Consider the following 22,601-nt stretch of genomic DNA (forward strand, 5'->3'; position numbering starts at 1 on the left):
AAAATAAATTTAATCAATTTGATAAGTTTCATTAAGGCTCTTATCAATAAAGATCGTATTAACAAATTTCATTGAGTCATTATCATATATTATTATCAATACTGAATCAGTCAACATTAAATCACTATTATGTATTATCAATATTAAATCAATCAATCAATATGCTAAATCACTATCAAACGCTGTCAAAAATTCACAAAATATTATACCATTTGTTATATTATATTATTAATTGGTATGTTCTGTATCTAGACACATTCTATAGGTATCTTTTGTTAATTTTAAAAACAAATATCAAGTTTTTCATTACAATCTTTAAAAGCATTTTACACTCATATAAACGCTACTGACAATGAGCTCAAATTCATAATAACCAGGAAAATATCAAAACTTTATTGTACGTATATTACTTTCATTAAGAAATTATCACATTTTTATATGTTACCTAACAATTACTATATGCATAGTATATATGTATATAACTGAATATTCTTGCAACCAAAGATTTCATTTTTAATGAATATTTATTAACATGAATAAAAATTAGCTACGTTTATATTTCTAGTATTTAATATGAGTTTATTATATTTTAGAAATTTAATATATTAATTAATAGTAATAACAAATGAAGATCACTAAATAGAAATGCATAAATATGCATTCACTATGGATAATTATTGATTTAAAAAGCTGATAGACTGATATTCTAATGTGCATGATAAACGTATCACCGTATGTGTATAATGAACGCTACATTCACAGATACTTGAGGAATCTATATATGGCAAGCTTACGGAACAGCCTATATATTATATATACGTGCGTAAGAACGTATACGGTGGTCTGGTCTCCACGACATAGACATAGGCATAGACGAAATGACGACATGACAGGTCGACCACGGTGAGGACTGCAAAAGTGGGGGCGCGTAGACATTTCCTTATTTAGAAACGGAGAAACGTCTTTGCTTAGTAGAACAGCTACTGCGAGGGATTTAATAAAATTTAAAAAGGTAACCTTCTCTTATATGTATAAGAATGTAGAAACAGATTATTTAAAAGCAGCTACAAAGAAAGGAAACAAAAGAGGAAGTGCAAACAATACTTTGAAGAAATGTTGACTATTATTATTGACGATGCAACAATAAATAGTTAAATAAATAAATATAATAATAATAATGAAATAAAACATAATTAATGATTATAATTATTATTAGAATAATAATAATTCTATTACAATAAAAGAAGTAAACAAGTTACTAAATTATAATAGATATGCTGAGAAGGTTAATGAATAATATTTAAATAAAATACATATTATCTGTAATAGATTAAATTGTTTTAAAAATTTATAAAAAATATAGTTATCCGTATATTATTCCTTTCTTATCGTTAATATCTCAACTTGTTTCTTAAATGAACTAATATACGAAACTTTGAACATAGTAACTATTTATTCATACAATACGACATTTTTTTGACCATTCAAATCTATTAATTTCTGCATACGAAATACGCATGTAATTTTCGATATACATCTATAAATATGTATATAGACATAGAATGTCAGATATATATACTTTCAATTTTCACTACACTATTCAATCCACTACATTTTAATCGTAATTTCATTCACAATATAATACACTCCTATAGATAAAATCGCATTAATGTTTTCAGATATTATTCTCATGTTTATAATGACTTTCTAAATGAATGAACCTGAAAAAAAATTTAATAATCGTTAATATTTAATAAAATAACTATTATCCGCATTCGTACATTCAGATGAGTATAGATATAATTAATGATTAAATTTAAAACATGTACTTACGTATTAAATTTTTATATTATGAAAAATTCTTATGTTTAACGTATCGTGGTTTCAAGTAATTTGGAAGAATTTAATGTTCACGTTAAGCAAATAATTTTCATCCTATATTTACATAAAATAAATATGTATCTCGAAAAATTAAAAAATCAGAAAATTGTTTATCTTATTTATAATAACAATGAGATAACATTAAAAAGAGTTATTAATAAGTCGAATAAGTATAATGACGTTTAGAAGGGAATATTATAGAAAGATCATGATATAATGATATTTGGGAAAGATATTGTACTTATATACCTACGTATATTAAAGAACAAATAAAAATTCTACTTTTATTTTGGGTGCAGTCTAAGTTCAACTCTCATATTACGTATCATTTAATTGTTAATATTCAAATTAATCGTAGGAATTTTCTGATTATCTGATTATAATTTTACATTCATATTCTTACATTTAAAATAATATTCGGCGTTCGTTGAAGGATTTTTGTATAAAATTTTCTAATTACGTGCAACATATTACGAATAAAACTTCACTCATCTAAGGCGTATTTCATAAAATAAATGTCAATCATAAAGAAATAGTACCTTTCTAAATATTACAAAATATTAAATTTAGTTATATTCATTTAAAAAAAAGTATTATGATTCTATATTAATTTGAACTTTTGTTCTGTATTAATAATATTAAAACCGATTATAACTTGTTAGAATGATCTAAAACGCAAAAGTGTAGTGCAACGTACGTATCTATATGTAAACTATATAAGTTTGCTAATCATCATTTAATATATTATATAGATCCACCACTTGTAATTTAATACTTCACTAACAGTTATCGGAGATTTGTCACAACAACTTGTTATCAAATGATTACGATCTTATGTACTGTTGACATTAAGCGCGTGGTACACTTGAAATCTCCACATTATAAAGTGGTTATCATATCAGATAAAATTTATTTAAATGTAAATCGCTATTACGGTCGAAAACCTTAAGTATTTAGGTAATCCAACAACATTAGAAGAAGTTAAGAATGAACGGGATTAAATATATCAGTGGAAAAAATAATAATATCTTTCTGTTTCAGTAAGTACTTATGTAAACTGTGCCTACGTACGATATCGACCGCGATCGCTAACGGGTATGTGTAACCTCTTCGCTGAAGTAAAAGGAAGAGAAGTAAAGAGGAACAAAGAAGAAAGAAGGAATGCGGCCGCTACCGCCTTTGCAACCACTGCTGTCGCTATTGCTACTGTCGCCTTGTTACTTATCATTAGGACATACTAAAGAAAACAATCAGAAGAGAAAAGAAGAGTAGAATCTTTGCAATCGTCTTCTGATACTCTAGTGATAGCTGCGAGTACGAACATTTGTCATTCAACATGCTAAGAATATCAAAGGGAAACGAAGAAAGTATAAACACGTGGTTCTCTGCTTTCGAGGAAATCGTTTCTTCTTCACCCACCTTACTTCCCTTTTGTCAACTAATAACACACACACATACACTCTTCCTCTCCATCTTTCTCATTGGATGTATTTTTTGGATGTACTTGCTCATGTATGTATTTTTATTTTTACGTACAGACCATCGTCTCAGCGTTTTTTTCATTAAAAGCTAATTAATAACCTGTCTGCCTGATATACTGCAAATTCACTATATGCACAAAATTAAATATATGTATATACATACTTATATATTTGTTCGTTCGGTTAATGTCAGGAGAAATAATTTAGATATTTTTGAATAAAAATAGTAATACATAAATATCAATTCTAGTTACTGATTTCACCAGTTGTATTATTATAGTGAAAAGAATATAATTTTTGTGAATATACAGAAACAATTTCTAAAGTTTATTTAATCGAATAAGTATAAATGTCGTGTATCAACCTTGGAAACATTACACATATACCTATTTATTTAGATTATACTAAAAATCTATGCTTATTGAAAATCAAATCAACCAGATATTACAGTGTTATTCGTTAAACTTTATGTCAATTTCATTAATAGTAATGAGCGCAAATATAGGTACTATGCAAACCGCAAGCAGAAAAAGTTTGATCAAATATAAGGACAATTTCATAAAATTTCATTACACAAAAAGTTAAACATAAATTAGGATGTAATAAATTCTTTAATACATTTATTGAAAACATTGGAAGTTCTTCACTACTACATTTAGTAATTATTAGTAGTAGCAGTCGTTAGAGATACATATAAGGAGACTATTTACATTTGTAACTTATTATGGCAGATTATGGTCGTGTTTTAATGTTTTGAATACTTGTAAACAGATCAGGTCAAGTGCAAGCAAGAAATTGAATAACAGGGAAACAGTTAGCGGAGAGAACGAATAGTGAAAATGAGAATGTGAAATATGTAAGTTTACTGGAAGCTTACTTATCGACAAGCTTTAAACGAAATAAAAGTTTCAAAGATACGAAAATATTATTGTTATAATCGACCTCAATATATGTAAGTACACACCAATGTTAATCTTTGAAACTATCGCTTCTCACTTGCTTGAAAAGTTTTATGTCTGCGAAAAGATATTGATTGAAGATGCAATAGCAAAATACAGCAGTGCCCTTTATAATCATTACTGAAATTAAATCCTTACTTCAAAATGAAAGAAATGCAAATGGAGATTAAAGAAATTATTCTTAATGCATTGTTTTAATGTTTATATCTAACTTACATACTTCATTAAAATCTAGATAGATATATTTGATCTAAATGAGATTATCGGTATACATATAGATAGGAAAAGCTCGATTTCCTTGAAGTATGTATGAATTGTTCCGTGAGATGTGATACGACACTAATCAATCTATTATATTTGAGACCGTGTATGATTTCATACGTTTCCATTTGAAATGATTAAGCACAACGACCTAGTAGCAGAAGAAAACTAGACCTCGTGTCTGTCCAAGTTTTCGCTAGACAGTTTCGAAAGGACGCGCTTGACAACGAGTTCTATTCACGCCACTAGGTCACCGAGAAAACTTGCTACGTCGTGTTCGAAATAGATCTTTCGAACACGATTGCAATACGGTTGAGCCATCATGAACTATGCATTACGATGAACAACATTGTGCGGAGACTCCAGGTCTACATCATAACGCGTTATGACATGTTTGTTCTTTTCAATATTTCGCTAATTTTCTTTCACTACGTTTAATACTACGTGTTCGTCCTCAGTTGTAAGCTAGTTCAACTTTTAGCAGACAAGAGAAGTTTAGGTCGGAGAGAAGCTCCGTATACGTTAAAATCCTTGTCGAAAAGATTGTTTAGAATGTAACAGAAGACTAAATGCGTGCAATGCAAACCGTACTTTCGTCTGAAGGCGTCGTACACCAGAGCACATAATAGATGCATCAAAATATATACGTATTACCAGATTTTCTAATCCTGTTAATTGGAGTTGATGTTGTATTACTTAAAGTCGCACCGACTGTCAAAGATATTAGCGATAACTTCTTGTGTTAAAACAACACAATATATAATAATATAAGGATATATAATATTCTAATTTTTACTAAAGGTTCTAATATTCTGAAGTTGTTAGCAAGACGTTGTTCGTCGATTTTTTTTTTTTTTAAATAATATAATTTAGTTAACGTAGCAAGTATACTTATATAGCAAGCACAATATCTGAACAAAATTATTGACGAGAGGTTTCTCGTTTATGAATCGATATACTCGTACAAAAGTTAAGATATGTATGAAGTATGAATCAATATAAGGAATAAGAAATGCATAAAATTGAATTTTGAAGATTAATCAATGAAATATTATACTAAATTGAATCGAAGAGGAGAAGAATAAAATGAATTTCTTTGCATCAACAGGACTATATCCTTGTAGGAATGCGCGAGATCAGAGAGCTTTCGCAAAACCGGTTCTTGTCGTAAACGTCATTTGACACATTTCCTGTGAAACAGTATAGACGACTCGAATGCACATACGCTTTAAATAATGTTATTTTCAAGCAAATCAAAAATAACAGAGAAGCTTTCACCTGATTTTCCAAATATAATCTATACATACATTTATTTGTTATAGTTACTAAAATAATACATTTAGAACTTTATTATAGTTATTAAAATAACACGTATTTAGCTGCAAAAATGACAAAAATTACTTTTAAATTTATTATTTTTCTATATGTAAATCACATACTACGGAGTAACTATGTATCTGTTATTTACAAATGCAAATACAAGTTACAATCATAAATGATAGGAATCTATGATTGTAGGCACTATCAGAACTATTACTTACAAAGTTACTTTTAAACACTAATCATCATGATTTATGTTAAATAAATACGAATATTACCATTTATATAATTATTATATAATTATAGTATAAAAATAAATATATATACCCTTTAACCTTTTAATAAATACATATATAGTAAATGATTGTTTCGATGCAGTAATAATATGCTATTTAGATATAGGTTATGCATTTCCCTTCCAAGAGTTAAATGCTCGTATTAAGTATAATTTTACTACTGACAATAAGTCACGATAGAATAATCATTTTATAACTTCTTGTGAATTAAATTATTCAATTAGATTCACTGAGAATATGTTTGCGTATACATAGCAAAATGACACATATAGTAAAAATGCTAAAAACATGAAATAAATATTGACAAACATATTTCGAAAGATATTAAAGTATTTTAGAAAATACATAAATAGTAGCTCTTTCATAAAATGATATTTCACAATCAGAAGGTATTATTTCCAAAGTATAGTTTTTGTTCAAGTTTTAGGTACTTAAAATAAATTCATTCGTAAAGAAACCAAATAATAATTTAACCAGATATACAGAAAATATATATTTTACTTTATAATTCGTGCTTTATTATAATAACAGTGCTATTAAATTATATGTATTTCCACGTGACTCATGCTTCAGTAATTTAAAGAGAAGTCAGAAATACAATAAGCCAAGTTTTCAACACAAACCCTATATATGATATATATATAAGTATGTATACTGAAATTACATTATACGAATGAACAAAAAATACATATATGAATATGAATCGTCTTGAAGCCACATTGATTAACTATGAAAGTTGACAATTAGAATTATGAACGTAATTTTTTAAAATTTGCCTTAGAGCGTAGATAATATTATTTACGCCATGCCCATGAGCAAAATGAGCTTATGAAATTAAGTCATTTACTACTTGAGAATTGAACGTAAATCGTGTATCTGAATAATGAAAATTGACATTTGCAAAAAACCGAATTGATCAGTTTCCCTTTTAAGTGGTTCGTATATTGGAACAAGTATATATCAGAAAATCGTACACATGAAGTGATAATAGAATTTAGAGACACAATTTACAAACCAAAAATACGAAATAATTCGTGTGTAGACTGGATGCTTAAAATTTTCTGCATTCAGGATATTACATGTATCTCTTTGTTCATCTTTTAAATTACTAACTTTAATTTGCAAACTTTTCTTGTTTCCCAATGACATATAATACTCAAATGTACAACGCACAAGATAAATTTAATATATCGTCGCCCTGGTTCGTAATTAGTTCTAACTCCATTTTTCAAAAAAACACAAGGAATTGATTAATTCATATAAGTACGTATGTCTCATTGTTATAAAGAATACAATTTGGTGATAATACGATGAAAATTCCAGTTAGAAAGCAATAAATATTCAGTTCTGTTAAGCCCTAACACCGCACAATAATATAAACATCATAAACTTTAGACTGAGTTTTCTCAGTTTACAAAGCAGTGGAGACAGAATAGTTGAGAACTACATAGAGCGGCGATATGTTACGATATATTAAACAATTTATTAGATTTTATATGAAAATTTACGAAATAGGTTTCTCGTCTAGAAAAAAACTGAAAGCACCGTAAACATGTCGTAAAGTCTGCATGTGTACAGTGCATACACGTACGTGACGCGCGCACAAGACTGTCTAAAAATAGAGAGTGAAAAACTATTCTCCAGAATGGTTGATACGAGTGAAGCAGATTATAGAGAAAACACATATTAACGAGCAAGAGAAACGCAAACATAAAATACGGGCGTGAGCAAACTGTGCACTACGAATTTTCCATAATCCATGACATTAGTAGATTTGTATAGTTGATTTTCAGAATGACAGTTTCCTCACCCGTTATTTCATATCTTGTTTCCTCAATCGTATGCAATAATTCTGAGCCAGGCTGGCGGAATGCCGAATAGACTAAATCGAATTATGTCAAGATTAGTAGAATCGATCAGTTATGTATATGGATCGTAAGTCACATGAAATTGTAAGTTACTTTGATCAACTTACATTGTATAAGTTAATTTCCTGTCCTTCTCGCTCCGACGTAGAAAATTGGAAAAATAAAGTGAACGGCAGGCTCGAAGACACGAAGAGCAGACCGGGACGCGTAACACGTGACACATGATCGAGATACGATGTTTGCGAGCAGTTCGTTGCCGATTATGGGAAACTACGAGGTAACAAGAACCGGTATCTCAGGCATGAACAGCGTTCCTCGACACGACGCGACGCGACGTTGCGTATTTTTTTCGCGTGCACGAATGCCGTAGCGAAATCCGTAAGATCTCAGAAACTATGGCGAAAGTTTCACAGGCATGTAGAACATGCTTGGACCGAACTCCAAGTATGAATCGCTGTGGGCGTTAATCATGCAACCAAAGTAAGGCGTGTCGCGAGTGAAATGATGCATTACCGAAGGTACAGAAGATATTAGTGGATTAATGGTTGCTTACCTTCGTCTAGTAGGCGCTCTACATGTATGAAGACATTAGGGAAAGCAGCTAACTGCTTTCGATCTTTTAGTAACTGTGACAGGTAGTCCGCTATACTCTGCGTCGTCGTGTTAGTATTATCACACATCGCAATTACTTGATTACTCCTATGGCGGTCACGCGAAAATAGAAAAAGATACAAAAACAAAAAAGGTATTGCAAAGAGAGGGAAACGGAAAGAAAAAGTGATCGTTAAACGTAAACGAGCAAGAGACAGACGACGTTGCAATTAAGATTCAAAACAACAGTAGTCCTTTCACGTTTTGGTTTTGCACAACGTTAACGCTGATTTTTCAATTATTCACTATTATATCACTTTGCCTTTTTATTTTTCGCACAATTATCTCGTAATTAATACAACTCGCTGTTCGTGCGTCGCGCCTTCTCACTCGTGGTTTCTCTGGCGCGCTCCTCGCATACGTCGCCACGATTGCGTTACGTTTTTAGAAATAGCGGAGTCAGTATACTATGTATAAGAAGGAGAAGGAGGAGGTAAAGGAGGAGGAGGAGGAGGAGGTAAAGGAGGAGGAGGAGGAGGAGGAGGTGGTGGAGGTGGAGGAGAGGGAGAGAAGTATGTAAGAGCGACAGAAACAGGGAGGATAGAAGGAGGGACAAGGAAAGAAGTAGCACGCGCGAGAAAGAGAGAGAGAGCGAAACTGCGAACAAGGGAGAAGAAGCGGAGGAGAAAGGAAAGACGAGGAGGGTTGAGAAGGAAGAGGAGGAGAAGGAAAGGAGAGGAAGAGAGAAGGGGGAAGAAAAAGAAAGAAGGAGGGAAGGAGAAAAAGGAAAGAGAGATAGAGGAAGGGAAAGGCAGGAAAATTAGACACTGAGAGGAAGAGAGAAAGGAGAAAGAAAGAGAGAGGGGGAGAAAGAGAGAGAGAAGAAGAATACAGCCTCTCTCACGAGTTGGATTCTGTTAAGGTTAAAAAGTTAGATCGTAGATCGCGAAATTAAAAACAAACACACGCTACGGGATTCTCGGCTCTACTGCACTATCCATGCATGTGCCGCGGTGAGCTACCCGTAGATTCCTGAGTTTGAACGCATGCGCAGCACTTGTTTTGCGCATGCGTCGTCCGTGTATTGGTCTTGCGTACCTCTATCGGCGCGCTTCTACCGCCCACTACCATATACGGCCTCTGCGTACGCGCGAGTACTGATCGTGATCGTGAGGTACGCGCCATACCATCACCGCATACAAGTTGGATAATTCAGGGACGTAGATATCTACTAGCATACCCTGCCTCTTGCGATCTTTGTGATTCATGAGTCGGCCGCCACTCCGTTTCATGAAATTCTTTTTGTTAACGGAACATCACGAAACACGTTTATTCGTATATCCTGCCGTTGTGCGAGGGACTACCAAAATCAAGGACGTTGATCTATATGCGACCAATCTATTGAATAGGCTTTATTCGCTTAATTACGTGCTCATTACTGAAAGAGAAATGAGAAACTCATTCTCTACGTATCAAACATTTGTATTTACTAACTTTATATACCTTCTTTGGTACTCTAATTTATTTCTGGCCTGCCATTTACGACAAATTTTTCTAAATTCAATAAAATTAGCTGATCATCTAACGAAACACACGTAATGCTTTAAATAAACCACAAGCTAAATATAGATTTCGACTTTAACTCGATATTTTAGAGTCAGCTGAAAATTATTTTGTACGTAAATTTTCGAGACGATAAACTGCATCAAATAGTTTCTTTAATCGTTTAATTAGTGACATTTAGAACAAGTATATTTAAGTGTAGGATTAGGTGTTAGTATGTGCTTAATAATGTTCATTTACAAACCAAATAACAAGAAATTGATTATGTAACATATTATTATATATTAATGTATTCTAATCTGGATGCTTAACTTATTGAAAATATTCTTTCGTGAATTCTATAAATTTGTATGAACTATCAATGAAGCTATTACAGAAAAGATACATATTCGTTTTGATATAATTCATACAACGTTATTTGTGCATTTTAAATATAAACCAATTACTTCTAAAAGAACTTTCGTGTTTATTACTAAAACGGCCAAACAACAAAATAAAAATTTGTTTATTATAATCAAGTAGAAATATGTATTTAGGAATTTTATTGTATTTTATTTTAAGTAACAAAGAGTTATCGTTGATTGTATAAAATACAGATATATTAAGTTTTAAAATATTTAGAATTAATGTAATTTAAGAAAAAAGAGAGCGTAAAAATTAGTTGAATTCTCAAAAAATTTTTTAACGCTATACGTTAATGGATATATATATATAGCATGAATATATGACTTATTTTACCATATGCAAAACTCTTCCGATTATAATAATACAGAGTATCAACGCACTCAACTAGATACGTTATAATGTCGAAGTATACTTTAGAATGTATAATTAATGCTTCTACCTACTTTCAATTTGCAGCCACGCAATGTATCGTATCATGGATTCGAACTACGCATTGATTGATGTATCGCATAGGAGATAATAATGTAATATCGATTAACAAATAATTACATTTCCTGAACAGGTTTATTAAATTTTTGATGTATAAAAATTATTTTAAAAATGATAATTTTGGATAATAAAGAAAACGTGATTTTAAATTTATTAATCTTAACATATAAATTTCTTTAATTAACAATCGTAATATAAATATAAATCACAACTACCTTGCCGTTGTTTTTATTATTTGACAATCTACTCTCGCAAACATATCTTTATTAGTTGTTTCATGTGTATATAATAATTCAAAGCAATGAATTATAAAAGTAATTATTTAAAAGTAAATATTTATTAATTTCTTCGCTTTTTGACACTAGTTTTACCAAAAGAGACACATTCCTTTAATGTTAACAAGTTTTCGAAATCAAATATTCAATATAATTACGCATCATATTAATATTGCACTGTATGAAGTCATTGCATAAAGGATACTGCCGACTGATCGAATTATTAATGTGATTTTATCTTGCCGTTAAAAATTTTAAAAATATATACATTTTTTCTTTTCTAGTAAGATTCCCACTAAAATATACATCATACAGAGTGTTTACGCTGTTAGTTGCTACCGATTTTTCTATAAATAGTAAATTTGCGAGGAAAAATACAAAAGAACAAGCTTTTACTATTTCTAATATTTAATATTGCACAATGATTTCTCGCGTAAAAACGATACACCAGAAATATTATTAAATCGATAGTTAGCTATAATCTTTCTTACGTTATATGGAAGTACATTACGTTTATTTTTCGATATGTCAATGAAACAAATTGAACAACTTATGATTCAATAATATTCTATATTTTATTGAAATATAAACATGAAGGAATTTAATGTCTCTCTTCACTGGATTTTGTATCCAAACAGAATAGATACTGCTGCAGTTATGAAGTTATTCTTCTTTCTAGTTATAATGTCCGATATTAAGAATTTCGTAACCATATTTAGATACTTTATTAGTAAAGTAAATGCAGTCATACAAAATCTCTAAAATATTCTCCTAACTTTCATAGTTTTCACTTTTTATATATTTATAATATAAAAACAACTACAACTATCCATTTGGAAATGGTTATAGCTATGTTGTTACGTATAAACCATGACAAATATAAAAGGTAGGAAACTTTATCTTTTTCTACCGTAAATTTATCAATTGCGGAGAAAAAGTTGAGAATTAATAGCGTAAACACCCTGTATGCTATAATTAGAAATATTGCTTGATTGCTTGATACTATTCTCATTTATGTTTACTCTTGATGTTTGTTTATATTATGTTTTTTCAATATAATTATAGTTCTCTTAACAAAATAATTTTATTAAAAATTTTGTATTAAGGAAATTTTAGATACGAAAAATGTCAAAATTGAAAATGTAATAAAAGTGAAAAAGTTAAAATCCGTGAATGAATAAATTAAACAAAATTTTATATTATGATTAAAGTTCTTCATGATTGTGCAATGTTTTTTGCATTATTGTTACACAGGGTTGTTTTAAATTCATAAAGGATGTCGTAAAGGATACTTATTTATTAATTTCGTATGTATATTTTTTATATTATATATAATTGCGTTTGTTTTAAGTTTTAATCTAGTATTAAATGACACAACAAAATAACCAATAGTTACATATACAAAAGTTCTCAAAATAAGTTTGATTGAAAATGGAACTTCTTATACTGAAAATTTCATTTCACTCATGAATACAATGAATAATAGATAAATTTTATTGTATTTTTTATGTAATTATTTTTATTCTATAATTCTCTTGATTTTCAAACGATGTGTTCATATTACTTCGATGTTTCAATCTACGTGATAAATACACAAAACATACTTAATATTAACATAAATTACACTTTTGCACACATTCATATCGCAAGTTTACAGGGAAACTTGACACGAAACAAAATAAATATACGACTAATATATTTGCTCAAACCTGGCATTATGTATCAGTATTTAAATTCTGTTGATATTTTATTATTGTCTAATTATTACTATTAGTATATATACAATTTAATATAACTAAAAATACAGCCACATGGAGGGTAGAGAGTTATTTGAACTTGCAAGATTAAATTATTTCAAATAGTTATGTTGTTCAAAATATTCCCTTGCTTTTGAAGTAATCAAACGGTAATGAAAAAACATTTTATTTAGAAAATAATTTTCACAAACAATAATTTCTTTCAATTTTTATTATAGTCCTTGGACAAGGACTGAAAGATGCATAATATAACAATTAAATATTGGTAAATGTTAACATTGTCCTTGATTAGTTTGTACAAAAATGCTCATTCAAATTATTTACAAAAAATGTGCCCATTTTTGAATAAGAAAAATATGAAAGGTTCATTTTTGTAAATCTATGGCCAATTCTCTACATTATTATATAATGTTACATATAAAAAATTTGAGTATTGAAACGTTTCTCTTTAGTTTTTTTAAATGTTTGAAATTTATTTTAAGTTTTACGTTAAGTCGTATAGAATAAAAATATAGATATCTATTAAATGGAGGAAATATATATTATTTGATGCTATTGACAATAAATTCTTCTTTACAATTGTTTAAAGGATCACAGGTGATAACAATAAAAGTTAAAAGTAAAAACGTATACACCTTATTGAAAAAGTAAAATATATATCGTAATTTTATTTCTTGAAAAGAGAGAAGAGGAATTTTAGAGGAAATAGTAATCTATAAAGACGTGACTCAAAAACAGAGATCGATTATAAATTCTGTCGCCTTAGTGTTATCCCACGAGCGTTACCTTTTGTGCCATATCCAACACGCCTACACACATGTATTGGTTAGTATAAAGTAGCGTTGACGTCATACACCATGTGCCATACATGGTACTACTGAGAAATAGCGTGGGTGTCACACATAAAGTATTTCTCTTGTCATTTTTCACCAATCAATAGTTTCTTTTTAGTTGTTTATTTTATAAAAAATGACAGGTAATATAAATAATTAAAAGAATATATTGGTTATTTTATAATACTTAAGCAGCACCAGTTATATATAATAACATAATATATAATTTATTGCCATCATATTCTAGTAATGCTGAGTACTTTACAATATATTTATGTGAGATATTCTATATCTGTTTACAGTCTTCCATTACTTTTAAATCAATAAGCTATAGTACCACAAGTTTTACCGCTTTTTTTTTGAGAATGTATTCTGTGTAATTACTTTAAAAACTGTTTCATGGATCATAGTATAATTAACTAGTATGCTATTTATCTTTTAGTCACAAAAAATAAAAAAATAAAATAAAATATTAATATGGCATAATTAAATATTTGTTAGCGTAGCATGAAATAAAATCTTTACGGATGAATCAAATTTTTCCTCGAATAAGTTAACTTTACTTAAATCTAACCTAATTTAATACAGTTGTAAAAAATATTATAATATATCTAGATGGATTCTATATCTCTATATTATACTTCATACTGTGATAATAAAATAATTACATATGGCAACAGTGATTATATAGTTTTACAAATTGCAGTATATATAAATAATTCATTAGTTACCATTTAAAATACTCTTACAAACAATACAATTATTTCAGGAAATAAATATTCACACATGTCTTATTTATAAATTTTGTAATATTTTATACAAATTTTGCATTTTGTACAATACCTTAAAAAGGTAAATAAAGAATTATGTTTTATGAAATATATCTTATTTCTTTGTAAAATTAGGTAAATCGTATTTTGCATTTTATATAAGATAATCAATTTAAAAGTTAGACCGTGATTTAAATTTAGAGTATCCATAACCGCCTCCACCTAATTTTTTTCGTGGTCGGGAATTTTTACTTACTCCCACTTCTAAAATAAAATAATGTTAAGGAAGCAATTTTTCTACGATATTTGTATATATAAATGCAGCTATCAGGTACATATATGTAATCCAAACAAAAATATATAAAGAATAAAAAATTTTCTGCGCATTATAAAAATATAGCAAATAAAGAAAGAACATTTTTAACATTTTATATAATCGAAATCTAGTTTTCTGTGCATCATACGCATATACATATAGTAAATGAATATAGTAAATACGCAAATTAAGTATTAAAATACCAAATATTATTGAAATCTCAATAAGAGACTATATTAAAAAGGATACTCAAGTCCACAGCTGGTGGAACGACAAACCCAAAAGATTTTGCGACCTTTGATAAGTCCAGGGTTTCAATATCAAAAATTTGTTTCAAATGATGAGAATCATATGCCCTCACATATGCTTTGAAGGCTTCTTTTGCTGACATATTTAAAAAATAATTCTTCGAAACCAATTTTTCAAGCTAAAACAGATGAAGAAACACAATATAATTATTTTAATGTAGAGCACTTCAGATAGTCATAACTATATTGAAACAATTATTAGAATTACTTTAAAACAATAGAAATTAATGATAAGAAGTATCAAATTTAATAGCATTATACATTATTAAATATCTCTAAATTTTTATAATATTTATTATGGAAAATTATGGTTTAATGTAAAACAAATATAGAAGAAACTCATTTTCTTGTCATACACATTTTGTTTTTTCTGTGCATTCAAAATGTTAGAGTTAAAGTTATTTATATTTGTAGATGGAAATAACAAAAAAATTCAATTTATTTTAGTCTGAAATATTGTAACTGATACTTAAGGTATCCAATTCGTGTAGTTAATTTACATTTTTAATCGTCTTTGCATTTTATAGTTTACAGAAAATGTTTGCACACACAATTATTACGTATCTGTTAGCTATGACTTTTAAAAAAAGAAAGCTCAAGAAAATTTAGAGTAATACAGATATATATATAACTATATCATTTTTTATCTTATTATATTATTCAAATATGTATCACATTTAATTATATTATTCTAATTACCTATATATATAGATGTATTAGAAGAACTTGCAATACATTAATTTAATTAATAATATATATTATATAATATAATATATATTGTATATATATTATTCTACGATAAAAATAAGGCCAAAATTGGAAAAGAAAAGAATATTTTTTATATTTGGTGTACAGACACCATATATCAGTAATAACCATGATACACATGTTGTGTATTTTAAAACATAAGGCATGATTCGTTAATTATGAATATATCAAAAACTATTAACTTCCTACATATACCTAAAATATTAGGTATATGTATAGATATATAGGAACATAATCATTCTTGTTTTGACAAATTCTACAAATTGACTTTGTTACAAAATTGAATAAAATTTAGAGATTATGTTTCGCTATCTTCATTTTGTGAAGTTTTAATATGGATTCACAGATTTCTGTACATAAAATATTTCCAATTCTATAAATTTTTAGTTAAAAATTAAAAATTATAATATGTATATTTACCTGTAATTGAATATCAGCAATTTTATTCCATGAAAAATCAAATTCGTTTACAGGTACTCTAGCCTGTTTAAGATAACGGAGGAAACCAAGTTCCTCTGGCCTTAAAATTAGTAACGCATGACCGCTGCTACCTTCTCCTCGAGCTGTTCTACCAACACGATGAATATATTCCTGCAACAGCATTTAGCTATTATATTCATTACCAATTTAATAATGTTTGCATTATGTTACATTTAATTTAATTTACCTTAGGATCATCTGGAGGATCATATTGTACAATCCAATCAACAGCTGGTATATCAAGACCACGAGCAGCCACATCAGTACAAAGGAGTATACCAGAAGACGCGTTACAGAATTGGAAAAATGTTGTTGTTCTCTTTGTTTGTTTCTGTTTCCCCTATTAAATAATTAAAATATGTAATATAAAACTGTTAGGTGTTTAATTGAAAGTACTAATTGAAAGTATTCCACATTGTACCGTACATGTATGCTTAATACTGGCAAATCAATGTAATTTAGTAGTTCATGGTGATATTTGACTGACATGCACGAACTGAAGAAAACCATAACCTTTTTCTTTCTGTTCTTTTTTAAAAAAGTAAATAAAAGTAAAAATCTCTTTTCACTGGGGCACACAACATAACCCTGTTCTAAACCTTCTACTGTTGCCTTCTCCTTATCATCATCAACACCAACATAAACTGGTTCCTTTTTTAAAGCTAAAGTAGTTAACATTTCCGTTCGCTTGGTTTGTGTTGCACTGAACAACATTGTTAATCTCTTTTCTATAATAAAATATGTATATATTCTTTATCATTATCATTATTTCTGCTACAAAAATATGAAAGATTGAACTAACTTGGTAAAATGTTAATAATTTGTTTTAGTTCTTCTTCAAAACCAATATCTAAGATACGATCAGCTTCATCAATAACCAGACATTGAAGATTTTTATACAAAAAGTCTGCTGTATTTTGTAGATGATCCAATAATCTACCAGGGGTAGCTACGATAATATTAATTCCTTTTGCAAGTTTTTGAGCTTCAGTCTGTCTATTAGCACCCCCCATTAGTAAACCATATGTATGGTAATGATATTTCATTAGTTCTTTTAAAACTCCAAACGTTTGCATGGATAACTCTCGTGTTGGAGATATAATAATACAACCTGTGCCTAAAAATAGTAATATAATGAAATACTTACATCCCAAATATTTTGTCTATATTATTAACATACCATTGCGAGGCATAAATTTTAATTTATAAATTAATTCAACAGCAGGTATTAAAAATGCTAAAGTTTTCCCAGATCCTGTTTTTGCAGAACCCACTAGATCTCTTCCTTCTAGTAAAGGAGGTATAGCTTTTGCTTGTATTTCTGTCATGTTTGTAAAACCCATGTCTTCTATTGCTTTTAAAGTATTTTCACAAACAGATTCTGCTAATACTTTAAAATTTGTATCATTTGCTATTGTTAGACCCATTGTAGATCCAGGTACTGCAAGAATGAAAAATAAATCAAATTAATATTCATATATATATACACACAATACACAGCATGTATCACGTAATAATGTTCACAATTTCTAAACTTCTCCAATTGTCTTTTTGGAAAAAATTGACATATAGAATTATCTATCTGTTAATTAATAATAAATTGCAATAATTATGATTTTTAAAATATATATACATATTTTTCTGTACTGAAAAAGAATTGATCTTAATTCTCTTAGATGAATTCATATACTTTTAATATGATATTCTTTATAAAAAAGTTCTTTCCTAGATTCTAAAAGAATATTAAACAAATTTAATAATAATTATTTTCCCCACTGTATTGACATTTTTAATTGGCATATCCAGTTCTTTAGTCACTTGTCAAATAAATGAATACGATTAACGTGAAAGTGATTTAATACTTAGATAATATCATCCTCAATTGTAATAAATCTTTTGAAGGAAATTTATCACGCATAACCAGAAATTGTTCAAAACTATAAAAAGATCTTATATAGGGATAAACTCTATTTGAGTATTGTTGTCTATGGAAATTTATTGATTTGCATGTATTTTTTTTGCATTCACTAAACTTTAATAGCATGTTATGAAAATTGTCTATTGAAAAACACACTTATTGTGATACAATAGTTAGAAATTAATGTTGTATATATGAAACTAAGTTATTAATACAGAGTAGAGGTATGAATGCATAAACTGTTCTATATTTTTGATTAATTTTTTTATAATGAATCTAACCATGTTGAGTTGTATTATCTGCAACGAAAGTCTCTATAAATCAACCTTTTTCAAAGAATTATTTGATGCGGTTCAAAAATTGTAAATACCATTGAACTATACAGCTTAAATATAATTTAATACTGATTATTTAAAGGAATAAACCACAAAATTGTATGAAAAAAGCTTTTTAAATAAAAATATTTTTAATGCACTTCAATGATTAACTCCAAATAATATGTCACTTATAGCAAATGTTTTTGTTTTGGAATTTACATTAATTAAAAGATTAATGAAATTTTCTTAAAATACTTACAATTTTCATCTATATTATTAGTATTGTTTTCTTGTGATGTTTGATCATCTTCGATTTTCTTTCTTTTCTCTGTAACATATAATAATTACATGTTATACAATAAACATATTCTATTAAGGGAAATGCTTGGATTGATGAAACAAGATTTAGATTTGAAATTTTTTAATATAACATACAAGTAGTTGTTTTATATTATATAAATAGATCACTCAAGTTTATGCAGATGAAAAATATATAAAGTAAAAGTCATATACTCTCGACTAAACAGATAGCACATGTGGCTACGTTTAATTTCTCATGTCTCAGTCGCTTTGCAGTCTTATGTTAATAAACATCTACATGATATAATACCAACAATAGCCATACTACTAATGTATAAACTATAGAAAATTTCAGCAGATTAGAAAAATTAATTGAAACAAAGACAGAACATATAAACAACTTATTATTTCTGTTAGCACTGGTAATAAATAAAATAACACTAACTACAAAATAATGAAGCTGATATGTATTACTACAGGGAATGCCATTGCATTCATTCAACATAAAAACGAACTGGAAATCATCCTAGGAAATCAACCTGCCACAAAATACATATAATGCTTTATTTGTGAAACTCATTTCACAGACAAAAATCACTTCAATATCAATGTCTATAATACATCACATTCAACATCCCAGTGGTCACGTAAATCAGATATTAATATAAAATCAAATATAAGACATTATAAGCTCCATCAGAAGCATGATATAAAAAGAATTATCTCCAGGCATCTAATGTTATGACTCAAGACTGGTATAGTCTGCAATATCTATTATTTACTTCTCTCCTAGGCACGATCTTTTGAAGAAAGATTTTGATTATTTTTTTGGAAGTTTTATTCTTAATAACAACATAAATCCAAAGAGAGCTCCAGGACACAACATGATCAATGATAAAATGATCAAATTTGTGATCATAGAAACTTTATGCCATCTCTGCGTCTGTTTATGCCAGAATGAAGTATGGTTGTACTATAAATTTAATTGAAGTTTCTTGCGAATATCTAAGAAACTAAAGTCAAACGATGGTAAAAAAAAGCTGTTCATGATTTTGATTTGGACAACACACTTGAAGGTCATTGGAACCAAAGAGATTGTTTGATATTAAATAATTACTGTTATTTCTCAACTTACTTTTACAGTATTTAGATAATTAATCATAATTTAAATAATTTAAATAATGATTCTGCATACCACATACTATGTCAAAGCATGTGATGAAATGAATGACCATCATGTTAATTATATGTTGTAGATTAATGTAAACAGAGATAAGTAATGGAAACATTCTATAGATCAAAAACTAATTACATTTGGATTCATGTTCATTAAAACTCTTTTGCCTGTATTAATAAATACTACATGCTGTTAAAATTTACCATTAATTCGTTGACATATCTTGTATATTATATATATTTTTCATTATATGAATATTAGTATGCAAACAATAAAAATTTTAGAGATATCCAATCTATTATTTTCACTCATCCAAGAAGATAAGAAATTAAACTTTGAACATTTTTACGGTAATTGTAAATTATATATTTCACATTTGTAGAAAGAATTACTTTCGTTTACTATTTACATCACACTTTCTATTCTATTATGTATTATTTTTTTATGGTTAGATGGTAAAGAATATGAACATTAAAAGGTTACTGAAATATCAAAGAATTTTTTTCAAACATGGTTCAGATTGAAATTAGGAAATTATAAAAAGCAATTACTTTGAGTAAATCTGTTTTGATTTTAACAGATGTTAATATACTAATTTCAGTTAACAAATTAAATTCTACATAGCGATACTTTCACTATTGTATATACTTTATATGTGCCTTAGAAATATAACAAACATAAATACATTCTATTTTCAGTTTTGAGGAAAATTAAAATATTAATAAATATAATCTAAATTGTAGAAATCAAATAAATAATTATTTTAACTTACTTTTTACTGGCACACTTTCTTGTGACTGATGTCGTTTCGATTCATTCATAACATCTACCTCATTTTCTTGAATATCATCTTCTAAATTTTTAATTGGAGCTTCACCTGCCATTAATATAAAATAGATTATCAGTAAGAGCTAATAATTTTATGTAAAAATAGGTTATAATATAACAATAGTAAATTATATTTTATGACTACATTTATAACCTTGTACTTGCTTCTCCCGTTCTTTCAATACTTCAAGCTTCTTCTTTTCTTTTTTCTTAATTTTTCGCATTAAAACTTTATTAGGTACTGACATATTTATTTAACAAATTAAATGCTTATTTTAATGCAATAAAATATCTCAACACGTTTTATCCATGTGCTAAATTGAAAATTGATGTCTTCTTTAAAACTAGTTTGCAATGACCGTCAGTGGGCGTTACGTTCGCCCAATCAGAGCATTTCTCTCACTGACATATCAATGGCTTTTCCCTGCTTCACACATGTGAGAAGGGACATTCTTGATCCAATGTTAAAAATATCAGCCAAAAGATGGATGTGGGAATTCTATCCGCATTAATTTTTCCCTATTATTTTTTTTTAATTCATATGAAGAAAGAGTAGCTTAAAACTTCAATACGATAAGAACCAAAAGAAAGGTTTTATTAGAAAATGAATTAAACAAACTTAGAAATCATAGATTAAAAAATACAAATATTATGAAATTAAATTAAACGCCAAACTGAACTTTATTATTTGAAGGACCGCGCTCTTCTGTCCGTTTTTATGGGTTTGTTTATGGAACTACTTATAGTGAAAGGTACCTTACAAAAATTAATGTCTAAACTATTTTACAATATACCATCAAAGAGGAAATGAATTCTAATTGTTTTCGAGCTAATATTGTTTCCAGCAACCAAGTACTGATGGTATTCTATGCTAAAATATACGAAAACTTATGAAGTTAGGAATCTGTTCTATTTGGTTTCGCGCCGGCATATACAAGAACCTATTTAGTTCCACCGCAAACGTGGTATGCTGTGGCGCTGTGGTTCACGTCATTAGAGTCTGTTTCATTATGTGGTTCTATGGAAATCTTTTCTATTCGATATAAACAAATATGAGAATAATAAAATCGCGCAATAATTGAACTAAGTTGCCTCTGAAAGAGAAATTAATTATTTATTATATCTTTTTAACGAAGAAAAAAAAATCTTTCCTTTCAAACGATAATGAATCAATAAAATGATGCAATAATTTTAATATATTCTCCATATACAATAGCTTTTTAGATATAACGTTCAATTTACTTTTCTCGCAATAATGTTTTTGTTATTATAAAACTTAAATTTCATTTTAATAGTAATTTCAATAGTTGGTAGGCTACGAATAATATTTCTGACGATAATGTATTTGTTTTGCATGCGTATTAATTTACAGAAACGACAAAGACAGAAGAACAAATTAACTGCAGACGAGATTTGACCTTGTGATTAATTTTACGATTT

The 22,601-nt window shown here is 28.3% G+C and overlaps 2 protein-coding genes across 6 annotated transcripts in view; both read right to left on the reverse strand.

Annotated features, from left to right (window-relative positions):
- Positions 1 to 9,750, reverse strand: part of LOC100651653 (protein held out wings) — a 47,651-nt gene extending 37,901 nt beyond the window's left edge. For 3 of the 4 annotated variants that reach the window (XM_012314145.2, XM_003399321.3, XM_012314144.2), the window contains exon 1: positions 8,620 to 9,750. In XM_012314145.2, coding sequence (XP_012169535.1) covers positions 8,620 to 8,746 — 127 coding nt within the window. In that variant the 5' untranslated portion in view covers positions 8,747 to 9,750. The remainder of the gene's footprint in view (positions 1 to 8,619) is intronic. The other variant, XM_012314146.2, reaches the window with a different exon arrangement.
- Positions 9,751 to 14,768: 5,018 nt separating this feature from the next.
- Positions 14,769 to 21,549, reverse strand: LOC100643903 (probable ATP-dependent RNA helicase pitchoune). Of its 2 annotated transcripts, none has more exons than XM_012314147.3 (10): positions 21,307 to 21,549; positions 21,106 to 21,210; positions 19,116 to 19,184; positions 17,802 to 18,062; positions 17,424 to 17,738; positions 17,048 to 17,349; positions 16,809 to 16,961; positions 16,562 to 16,732; positions 15,315 to 15,492; positions 14,769 to 15,013 (listed from the first exon to the last, which is right to left on the reverse strand). In XM_012314147.3, exons 1-10 carry the CDS (start codon positions 21,407 to 21,409, stop codon positions 14,922 to 14,924), a joined length of 1,749 nt encoding a protein of 582 aa, XP_012169537.2. In that variant the 5' UTR covers positions 21,410 to 21,549; the 3' UTR covers positions 14,769 to 14,921. The 2 variants fall into 2 exon arrangements, with proteins under 2 accessions (XP_012169537.2, XP_003399387.2); XM_003399339.4 differs by having other exon boundaries at positions 21,316 to 21,548.
- Between the last annotated feature and the right edge of the window lie 1,052 nt (positions 21,550 to 22,601).

The sequence above is a fragment of the Bombus terrestris genome, chromosome 11 (assembly GCF_910591885.1).
Source record: "Bombus terrestris chromosome 11, iyBomTerr1.2, whole genome shotgun sequence".
In the NCBI taxonomy this organism is placed as follows: Eukaryota; Metazoa; Arthropoda; class Insecta; order Hymenoptera; family Apidae; genus Bombus; species Bombus terrestris.